Below are 12,284 nucleotides of genomic sequence, written 5' to 3' on the forward strand. Positions count from 1 at the left end.
GCTTTCGGTATCATAATAGGACACATAGGACTACGCAAGTGATAGCATGTGTAGTATATGTGGGAAAGGTGATAAGACGTTGGATCATTTCCTATGTCATTGCACGGCTTAAGCGGCTAACAGACATCGGCACTTAGGTGGCGACACAATACCAGACATGAACCAACTTAGGGGCATAGAAAACAATTAGGAATTTTGTTAAGTAGCACGGAGTTCCCGACAAAGATTTTCTTTTCGACATTACTTTTTAGTATTTAGAGGGCACCTTTTACTCCGGTGGATGAGCGGCTAGCCACAATCCGCATTAAAGACAAAATCTTCAACATCAGCCATATTTGAGCCCATGCCACGACGGAAGACAAAGACGAGCAGACCAAGGATATTTTCTACGAGCGCCTAGAGAGAGAATATGACAGCTGCCCCGCCCATGATATTAAAATCGTTCTGGGAGATTTTAATGCGAAGATAGGCAAAGACATTTTTGGTCCTACAGTCGGAAAGTTTAGCCTCAACGAGATAACGTCCAGTAATGGATTGAGGCATATATATTTCACCGCGGCAAAATACATGGTAGTTAGTAGCACCAGATTTCAACATCAAAATATTCACCCGATCAAAACACGAGGAACCAAATTGATCACGTTGTGATAGATGGAAGACATTCATCCAGCATGTTAGATGTACGATCGATCCGTGGAGCGAATATAGATTCGAATCATTACCTTGTTGCAGCAAAGGTTCGCAACCGTTTGAACATGGCGAGGAAAGTACGATCTGACACTGCATGGAAGCTAGATAAGCTTGAAAAGCTGCAAACACAACAGATGGCAGCGGAATACACCATTCGACTGACCCAACTGCTTGATGGAAGCACTCCTTGTTCCGATGATATAATGGCGCAGTGGCAAACTATTGCCCACTCCATGAAAAATGCCGCGAAATCCGTACTTTGGGTACCAGAAGCCTCCTCCAAGAAACCCATGGTACGACCAAGAGTGTCGAGATGCTACTGAGCCAAGAATGCGGCATATAGAGCAACTCTGCAATCAGTAGCAACGCACCAGATGATGGAGAGGTATCGAGAGAAAAGGAGAGAGGAGAAACGTCTATTCCGCAGAAAGAAAAAGGAAATGAAAAAGCGTGAGTGTGAGCGAATGGAGACGTACAAGAGTCAGAATGAAGCCCGGAAATTTGACCAAAGAATTAAACATCAAACCGACGGCTTTGATGCAGGCACATCCTCCTGCAGAGACAGAGAAGGAAATCTGGTAACTGACACAGATAACATGCTGAGGATATGGAAAGAACATTTTACCCAACTGCTAGTGTCCGATTTTGGCGCGAAGAGGATACCGCGGAAACAATTCCTGATGATGGTATAGAATGTTTACCTCCTAGTCAGAATGAAGTCCAAGTAGCAGTGACCCGACTAAAGAACAACAAGGCAGCAGGAGCCGACGGGTTACCCACTGAACTATTTAACACCGGAGGCGACACGCTGACGAAGCGTAGGCATCAGCTTATCTGCGCAATCTGGCTAGAAGAGCGCATACCCGATGATTAGAACCCCAGCATACTATGTCCCGTACACAAGACAGGAGACAAGACGGAATGTGCCAACTACAGAGGAATAACTCTCCTCCCCATCGCATACAATATACTCTCGAGCGTGCTGTGTGAAAGATGAAAACCTAAAGTCAATGAGATAATTGGACCCTATCAATGCGGCTTTAGACATGGTAAATTCACCCTGGACCAGATATTCACACTGCGCCAACTTCTGGAAAAGACCCGAGAAGGACAAATCCACACCTATCATCTCTTTGTTAACTACAAAGCCGCCTTCGATACTCCTTTTCGTTCAATGCTAATACGCGTTCCTCAGTAAGAATAGAAAAGAATCTCTACGAACCATTCAATACCAAACGAGGCTACAGACAAGGAGACAGCCTATCGTGTGCTCTCTTTAATATCCTGCTGGAGAAGATTATGCAAGATGCAGATGTGAATAGATATGGCACACTAATCACAAGAGAACACATGCTACTCGCCTATGCAGACGACATCGATATCATAGGTCGGTCACCGGACCTATGATATCGAAAGAGAGTCAGTGAAAATAGGTCTGACAATGGGGATAAGACGAAATGGATGGTTTCAACTCCCAAAAAGCCTTGCACAACCGAGCAGATAAAAAATGGAGAAAGTTGGGAACCACAACTTTGAGATAGTAGGTAACTTTATCTATCCCGGCACCGCCGCAACCGAAACGAATGATACCAGTAAGCAGTTTAGAAACAAGGCCACCTCTCGACAGACGAAGATTACACTATACAAGACACTGATACTACCCGTGCTGTTATATGGTTCTGAAGCATAGGTACTTGTGAAAGCAGATGAGGCAGTGTTTGGAGTATTTGAGAGAAAGATTCTTCGTAAAATATATGGAATATAGACGACGTATGAACCACGAGCTGCATGACGACGATAGCATAGTTACACGCAACAAAATACAATGACTGCGTTGGCTAGGTCATGTTGTCAGAATGGATAAAGGAGCTCCAGCAAAGAAGTCTTTTGAAGGCAAACACGGTGGCACACGCAAACCAGGAAGAACAAAAGCCCGATGGAAAGATCAAGTGGTGGGAGACACCTCGAAACTTGGTATCAGAGATTTTAGAATGAGCGCATTTGATCGAGGCGCTTGGAACGCTATTCTACGTTCGGCTGGCTAGTGGAACGAATGTTGTGTCATAGCCAATTAAAGTAAGAGCGCACAACAAGCCGAATACTGGCTTAGATGTATGTCCATAGTGGCATGGGCCGAAATTATATCCAGACCCTCTATTCAACCCAACCTAATACTCCAATTTAAAAAAATCACAAATCAGTTAAAAAATAGCCTATTTATGATATCAAGAAGTTTAGTTAGGAAATTGGTATATATGTTCTTACAAAGATTGTAATATAGTCCACATTCGACCGGTATAGTCCACATTGGACCTTAAACTACCTGTGGTAAAAAATACCTGAGCCAAGTTTTAGTATAATATCTTCATTACAGGATCGGGGCTATAAAAAGCACTGCTAAATAGGGACTGCACAGATTAGATTAGATTTTTAGGCATTAAAAAAGTTGGAGAATGGAACGGAAAGTTGGAGAAAGGAACGGCCTATCATGTCATATCTATTCGGTCATACTAAATGTCAAGCGCTTCATTTTTCAATCGAAGTTTTTTGCGATGGCTTCAGATGCGGAGAATCCGGTATCCATAAGTAGTAATCAACGATAGTCTGGCAACGTTGCAGGCATTAAACAGTACGTGTGTAAGATCCAGTTCCCCAGTTGCCCCAGTTCCTAGGTGGAATGTTCATGGGCAATTATTCATTTTGTGTAAGATCCAAAATCCTGTGCTGGATACGGGAGTATTATATCATGACTCTATGCTGAGTACCGGAATATAAGGATTTAGATTTGATTCTTTCCCTTACGCAAATTTTTCATAAACTCAAAGAGCATTTGAAGCAAACTCGATATATTCGCTGGAATACTAACGTAGGCTGTGACCAAGCAAAGTTGGCGAAGGACAAAAGTTCGAACGGTATATAAATGGTTTCAACAAGACGATGTCATATGCCACACAGCACGTGTAACAATTGAGAGGCGATTTCGGTGAACATTTTATTGCACGTTCGGGCAAGACAAATTTACCAAGGTAGTGTACAGCAAACACCTGAGTACAAATTTTTCTCGCGGAGTACACTCTCCGTCATCGAGATTTCAAAACATTTGGTTGTGTGTGTGTGCTTTATAATTAAGAACCACAGCACACACAAGCAAAGAAAAATGGCGCCAACTAGTAACATACTCAAAATTAGAGATGCACTAATCACTGATTTTGACAGATAGTGCACTCGGTTTTTGTTGTTGGCCAACTGCTGCTACCTATTAAATTTGTCTTGCGTTCGGGACTGGTCAATTGGCCGCCTAGATCGTGCGATTTAACGCCTTTAGATGATTTTTTTGGATCGACGTTAAAGCTCATGTCTATACAGTCAAGCCCGTTTCAATTGACGCATTAAAAGACAACATTGAGGCATTTATTCGTGAAATACTGGTCACGCAGTCACGGTCAACATTTGCATGAAATACTCTTCAAACATTAAATTATATGGACCGTACCATCGACCGTACTTGGACGTATGAACCACGAGCTGTATGACGACGATGGCATAGTTACACGCATCAAAATACAACGGCTGCGTTGGCTAGGTCATGTTGTCGGAATGGATGAAGAAGCTTTAGCAAAGAAGTCTTTTGAAGGCATACACGGTGGTACACGCAAACCGGGAAGACCAAAAGCCCTATGGAAAGATCAAGCTGTGGGAGACGGTGTCAGAGATTTTAGAATGAGCGCAGAAGATCGAAGCGCTTGGAACGCTATTCTACGTTCGGCTAGTGGAACAGATATTCTGTCATAGCCAATTAAAGTAAAGTAAGTACTATCGATTCAAATAATGACTTAATGCACGTATTTTTTAACGTTCCTATAGCTCTTAAAAATCACCTTTTATTATGTGGGCCTAGTCTACGAAAAAATGTTCATGACTGCAGGCCTCCAAAATTCGTCAGTTTTAGTGATAAAGGTTTGCCTATTTTCCTCTATTCCTCTTTCGCTTTCCCTCTCTCTCTCTCTCTCTTGTCCAAATGTGATCTAGGCACTCCCAACTTCTTTCTCTCTCTCTCTCTTATCCTACAATTGCTTTATGTTGAGCTACCTTTTCAATCTACCCTAAATAAAGCAATACCACATCTTCTCACTCCATAAGAAAATTCCTAAAAATATTTTAATAGCCAAAAGGATCTCATTTGGAGCAAAATAATCTGTTAAAGCGAACAAAAATGGGTAGAAATTTTGAAATTTCATTTTTATTCTGTTAATTGTAGAAAATAGGATAATAAACTTCTTTATTAGGATATTTTATAAGCGCCTTTATGGCCCATAACCCACTGTGTGTCTAAACATAATAACATACAAACACAAATGCGCTTACACTCGTATACTCTTGCATACATACATACATACAAATGCAAATCGCACAACAAACACTCGTAAAGGACAGACACGAAAATTTTAATGACCCCCAAGGTAATAATGAAACCAAATTAAACTAAAACAAGCGAAAAAGTCTATTTTACTACAGATGGCAAATACCGTGAGGGGTAAAATAGAAAGAGAGCAGTTCGATGGCTCGAGAAATGAAAGAACCAGAAAACGCATTCGTCCATAAAGGTTTAAAGATATTCCCAAAAAAGTTGGATTTTCCTATTGTATATGACATCCTAATGTCTTAGTAGATACGAGTATGAAAATGTAGGTATGTAGAAAAATGTGTACCATGAAAAGGTGTAATAGGTAAAAAATAGCTGATGGTACTTTAATATTCATTAACTGCCGCCGAACAGACTAAAATCAGTTCGCTACACCGAAAGTCTTTTGTTTGTTTTGTTTAATATCTTGTGTTTGTCGGTTTGTTTGTTTGTTCCGTATAGACTCTAAAACGGCTGAACCGATACCTTGAAATTTTCACAGATTGTGTAGGTTGGTCTGGAAGGAAACATAGGCTATATAATTTTTTGATACCGGGAGGGGGGCGGACCCTCCCCCTTACCCCAAAAGTACTACCCTAAAATAAAAGTTGACCGATCGGGACAATATGAGATTCAAATGAAAGGTATTGAAGAGTAGAGTACGAATTTCATAATAAAACTTGGGTCCAAGTACCTGTAGGGCCGCCCCAGCCCAAAAACTCTTAAAATAGGTTTATTTGATGATCATGACAATATGGAACTCAAACGAAAGATATTCGGGAGTAGATTACGAATATGGTCAGGAAGTATGAATAGGCTCTATAATTTATTGATAACGGAAGCGGGCGGACCTTCCACCGTTACCCCAAAACACCACCCAAAATCAAAAGTGGACCGATAAGGACAATATGGGTAGCAAATGAAAAGTATGCGGGAGTAGATAACGAATCTGGCATACAAATTCATGTCGAAGTATAGGGAGTCACCCCACCCCCACAAAAACGTCCAAAATGGGCACATTAGCCAATCACGGATATATGGGACTCGGTTTGTTTGTTCAGTATAGACTGAAAAACGGCATAACCGATTTTCACGAAATTTTCGCATATTGTTTAGATTGGTCTAGAAGAAAAGATAGGTTATATAATTTTTCGGTATCGGAAGGGGGACAGATCATCCCCCCTTATGCCAAAAACACAACCCAAAACCAAAAGTGGACCGATAGGGACAATATAGGTATCAAATGAAAGGTATTGGAGAGTAGAATACGAATATGGTATCAAAATTTGAGTCTAAGTACCCATCGGGACGCCCCAACCCCAAAACTCCTCCAAACATACATATTGGACTTTCATTTCCAAATGGGGCTCATATGAAAGGTATTCGGGAGTTGATTTCGAATCTGGCATGCAAAATCAGATCGAAGTATAGGGGGTCACGCCACCCCTCAAAAACGCCATTAGACCCATTATGACTATATGTTACTTGGCTGAACCGATTTTCTTAAAATTTTCATAGATTGTGTACGTTTGTCTAAAAAGAAACATAGGCTATACAATTTTTAGATATTGAGTGGAGGCGTCCGCCTCTCCCTTACCCCAAAAACCCCACCCATATCGGAAAGTGGTTCGATGGGCGCAATATGTGTATCAAATGAAAGGTTTTGGAGACCAGAAAACGAATATGGTGCTAAACTTCTGGGTCCAAGTACCCAGCGGGCCCCCAACCCCTAAACTCCTCTGAACAGATATATTCGAAGTTCATGACAATATGGGACTCAAATGAAAAGTATTAGGCAGTAGATTACAAATATGGCATAAAACATTAGGTTCAAGTAATGGGAGGTCGCCCACCCCCAAATGGGCATATTATCCGACCATGACTACATGGGACTCAAATGAAAGGTATTAGGGAGTAGATTACGAATATGACGCTAAAATTTGCGTTCAAGTCTAGGTGGCGCTTTTCCCCCTAAAGATACGGCAAATGGGTAATTTGACCCATTATGACAATATGGGTCTCAAATGAAAGGAATTTGAGAGTAGAAAATGAATTTGATATCCAATTTTGGTGCCAAGTGTTTTGGGGTACGCCCTAAAACACCCCCTAAACGGGACTTATTTCCGTTGGGAATAAAGAACGAATTTGATATCTATTTTCAGTGTAAAGTGCCGGTCGCCGCCGCAGCCCCAAAACACCCTCCAAACGGTTCATATTTACCGGCCATGGCAATATAGGGCTCAAATTAAAGGGATTTGGATGTGTAGCACGAATTTCATATCCATATTTGAGTCGAAGTGTATGAGGTGTCATTTCTCCCATAATGAGAACATAACCCTAGGAAGAACCTTACCACCAGAACCGAGAAGGCGCATATTCTCACACATCAATGAGTGCTTTCCGATTCAAGTTTAATCTCAATGATAAGGGACCATTTTTATAGCCGAATCCGAACAGCGTCTCGCAGTGCGACACCTCCTTGTGAAAAATTTTTAAATGACCATGCATGGCATTGTACCTCGCAAATGTCGCCAACATTAAGGGGGGATAAACACAGCTTTGTCCGATGTTCTAGCCAGGATTCGAACGCGTTCAGGTTCATAGACTATAGACAATGGCACGAATTCGATATCCGCATTTAGGGCGATCCGCACACCGGGTGAATGTTGTCCTAGGAGAACGACCGCGTCCCATTCCAACTGTAGAAATTTACCTCCCCTGGCAAACCAGAGTAGTTTTGGCTCAACTTCGATCTGACAGATGCAGCCGTCTTAACTCCTACAGAGCAAGGATTGATGCCAACTTGCAGGATTTGTGGCCTGGGAACACACGACACATGTCACCTGTTTAACTGTCTTGCCACACGACTCAGACCCAGATCCCTCTGAACGCACCCCATCTTAGTCGCAGAGTTCCTGGATCTGGACACTCAACAGAATCAAGCAAACGAAAGATAGAACACAACAAACTGCTACAACAAAAACAACAACCATATATCATTTCAGGCACGGCTCGGTATAGCTATGAGCACCACATTGGCTGGCACTTTCAGCTCCGATCTTTGTGGTGTTAATCGTTATAATAAGAATCTAAGCAGGGAGCTTATGTGACAAGGCGAGTGATTGGTGCCTTTCGTATTGGCGCCGGTCCTATCGACCGGTACGAACTTGCTCGACCATAGAAGCTTGATGAGGATCGCTACTTATACATGCAAATGTGGCTACTAGCCAGTGCATGATATAAACCCCTAAATTATACCAATGACCCTTTTTTTGTTGATGCCAATGACCATCTAGAGCCAATGAACATCAAGAGCTATCCTAGCACGTCATAGCTGTGAGCACTCCACAGGCTGGAACATTGTGGTTCGTTCTATGTGGTGTTCATTGCTGTCACGAAAAGCTTAGCTACGAGCTACCGGGCGCGACCACTAGGCGCAACTTCAGTCGCGGACAATCAGCGGTATCGAGCGGAGAGTCTCAGTGAGAGGTCGGTTGGCAACGGCTCTTTCACAAATACTGAGTGCCTACGATGCTCCATATGACAAGGCGAGTTATTGGCGCCTTTATATAACCAAGGTTACGTTTAAGTGGCAGTCTGCCATTAGACTCACTTAGACGTTTTGGTCCATTGTGATACCACAGGAACAGTAGAAGGAAGATGCCTTCTAGTTCCTACCGTTGAACCATCCAGATCGCTTTAAAAAGCCCAGAAACATGCAAATGTTCACATCCGCTAAATCAGACAGGTTCTTAAAGGAGAACCTAAAGTGGAACTTCTTCTAACTGCTAGTGCGGGATACACACACAGAAGGTGTTCTACAGTCTCTTTTTCTTCTTCTTCTTCTTCTTAAATAACCAATGGCCACACTGTTCCCACGGCCATCGGTCCTTTGAACCGGAACGGACTTACTCACCTAGATGAGGATCGCCAACTTCATATGAAAATGTGGCCACAACAACAACAACCATCTAGAGCTTTCTGAAGGATACCTACTAGAGGCTGTGAAATTTTCCCTCAACCTTAATAGCTAAGTCACCATTATGCAATGAACCAACATTTATGAGGGTTAGATAGCAGATCTAGTAAGCAGTTATCGAGTGAATGCCGTTCTTTAGGGCAATCTACTACCTATAGTAAATTTGCCCATGAACTTTTCATAAAGGAATAGGGGAAAACTTCTCACATATCCACATTCACATGAGTGCTGTCCGATTCAAGTTTAAGCTCAATGATAAGGGACCTCCCTTTTTATAGCCAAATCTAAAAGGCGTGCCGCAGTGCAACATCTCCTGGAGAAGTTTTTAGCTGGCTTCTGTGCATGGCATGGTACCTCAAAAATGTCGGCAGCATTATGAGATGCAAAATTTTTTCTGATTTTCTCGCCAGCATTCGAACCCAGGCGTTCAGCGTCATAGGCGGACTTGCTAACCTCTGCGTTACGGTGGCCTTCTACTACAACCTATAGCATCTTAGGCGGCCTGATCTTGTTCAAACCTTGGCTCATATGGAATTCCGACGAACAAATCAACATCGTGCTAAACAATTTACGAATTCCATGTCGATTTTTAACAGTTGTAAAATCTTGACAGGAGTAGCGTTTTGACATCGGCAAAATCGCCTGTACGATTGTTCTCTACTTGAATTCGTTTCTAGCGTCATTGAGGTGAATGTTTCAGGCAATTTTCCAGATAAAGGCTACTTTGAAAATTGTTCAATGTAGAATTCAGGGCCTTTTCCAGTAGCTTGAGTTACCATATAACAAATTTGAGATACTATTAGGTTGTCCAAAAAGTAATTGCGAATTTTTTAAAAGAAAGTAAATGCATTTTTAATAAATCTTAGAATGAACTTTAATCAAATATACTTTTTTCTAAAGCAAGCTAAAAGTAACAGCTGATAACTGACAGAAGAAAGAATGCAATTACAGAGTCACAAGCTGTGAAGTTTGTCAACGCCGACTATATCAAAAATCCGCAATTACTTTTTGGGCAACCCAATATGTTCAGAACCCATCGTCCTGAGCGGTATGACGATGCATAGTGTGTAGTACACTGAATCGGCAGCACTTGGCGATGAAGGACGTATATTTTGTGATAGTTCACTGTAACGGTGATTGGTCATGGAAATGGAATTTCTTAAGATTGGTAAGCGGCCGTCGTTCAAAGATTTTGACGTCTAATCTGTCTATCCGTAGTTGAATACACGTTTCTTCTACTGCCAAGGAAAGTTCTAAATCTAGTTTCCATTTTTCCCCGTCTAGCACTCCAACTATACATTCGATATACGATTTTTAGGTATATAATGACAGCCGTGCTCTTCAAGTGGCAAGCAAGTTTGAATCGAATTTATTCACCGAATCTAACCAGCCTGTGTGGTGTTCACAGCTATACCGTGCCCGCGCCGGGCGTGATATCTATCATTATACCAAGTGATCCAAACGAAATTTGAAAAACCTTAACCTTTGCCAATATTAACAACAAGAAAGGCAAAATTTAGAACAATATTTGAAGACAGCGATAAAATTGCATGGGAACAACAACGAGCAAATAAGAAGCAAATGATTTATTTTTCGGATGGCATTAAATTCCCCTTTAGGTATGTAGATATTGGGCACTTCACTCCTCTGATAGCGATTTATTTATAACAAAAAAGGTTAGACTTGTTTGTAGCAAAAGCTCCAAAAAAAAAATGCAACGAAAGATACCTAGATGGCGTCGTCAAAGTCTATTTAATTTTTATTTTCTAATACTAGACAAGATGTTTTATATTTATTGTATTTATGTTATCCACACACCGCTTTACCGCTTTCCTTTTTGTCGTTTTACTATATAACCTTTGAGAAAAATATTTATTTTTGTTACTTTTAACAAAAACTGCTCTTTTGGCCATAGAAAAAAATGACTATTAGATATCATCATCAAACCACTTTTTGTAGCAGACATTTGACCTAGTTTTATTTTTCCTTTGACACTGGCTGAGACACTCAACGTGTATACGTCGACGGCACGCCGCTTGAAATCGTTCAAGCGACTTGGACCTGTGTGTATGGTAAGGTGGCAGGTGTCGGCAGTGGTTGGTTGCCTCTTCGCTGCTAGTCTTTTTCATTTCCCTCTTTTGTCTTTGCCTTTCTCTTCTACTGCTGAATGAAGGTGATGTTGGTGCCCTCGTTGAGCAAAAGAAAGGGCTCTCTACACATCATATGGTCTCGTTCAACACATTAAGCCCCAAAGAACAAGGTGAAAAAAATTTACTATTTACCATTTTGTTTGTTGCTTAAGTACTCCTCCTTATTAATATGACGATTTTAGTTGAGAATTTTTTCTACGACTCGCTTTTTTCCTTGCTTTTTATTTTTGCTTTATTTTTCACTTTCTTCTTAATAAAATATATACGCAAAAATATGCGCTGATTTTCACTAGTGTATTGGTGTGTGTCACACTTTTTTTACTTTTTTAGAAGCAGCAGAAAAAAAGCAGATGAACACCACAAAATATTTTTATTTCCTCTTTGCTGCTATTTTTCACGAATATTTTCCTTTACACTTTTATCTAATGATTTGAGGATTTGGTGTTATTAAATTGTGGCAAAATATTAAAAACAACTTTCCGTCAATTCATGTTACTTTGTCGTTTTGTATTTTTGCAAATTTCAATTGGAATTTAATTCTTTTTTGGTATGTGTCTTTTTCCGTTCATATACACAAAATCAGTGATGGTAGATGGGTGAAGTTTTAGTTCGATTACATTTTTCCCACCACGATTACCAATGTCGCCTATCGATATCACATTAGGACTGTTTTTGTTTAGCTGTAATAGCTTTTTCTACATTTGGTTTTGGTTATCGGTTTATTATCTGTTATCGAGAATAATCTATAAGCATCTAGCTCTACTTTGCACCACAAACAGTAGATTACTATAGATGAATTTTTCCTCCCATAAAAAAATTGGCAACCACGAACAACTATTAGAAATGTGACGTTTCTTTTGTTTCGTTTTTAAGAGCCACCTAAGAGAGATGATAAAGGAATTGGGGGAACATAAAAACTGTAGAAAAACACAAGTAATTAACAACAGGAAACTAAGAAGAAAGTCAAAAAGTGTTTTGTAAAACTAATTTATAGTTTAAAAGCAAATAAAATGCCCACAATCGATTGAATACAAGCTAAACCATGTTCGTTGATCATACAAAG

At 40.7% G+C, this 12,284-nt stretch overlaps 1 protein-coding gene across 1 annotated transcript in view; it reads right to left on the reverse strand.

The window, feature by feature from the left end:
* Positions 1–11,813, reverse strand: part of LOC106086680 (calcineurin subunit B type 1) — a 43,977-nt gene extending 32,164 nt beyond the window's left edge. Inside the window, exon 1 of the mRNA XM_013251444.2 lies at positions 11,354–11,813. Coding sequence (XP_013106898.1) covers positions 11,354–11,356 — 3 coding nt within the window. The 5' untranslated portion in view covers positions 11,357–11,813. The remainder of the gene's footprint in view (positions 1–11,353) is intronic.
* Between the last annotated feature and the right edge of the window lie 471 nt (positions 11,814–12,284).

This window comes from Stomoxys calcitrans, chromosome 5 (assembly GCF_963082655.1).
Source record: "Stomoxys calcitrans chromosome 5, idStoCalc2.1, whole genome shotgun sequence".
In the NCBI taxonomy this organism is placed as follows: Eukaryota; Metazoa; Arthropoda; class Insecta; order Diptera; family Muscidae; genus Stomoxys; species Stomoxys calcitrans.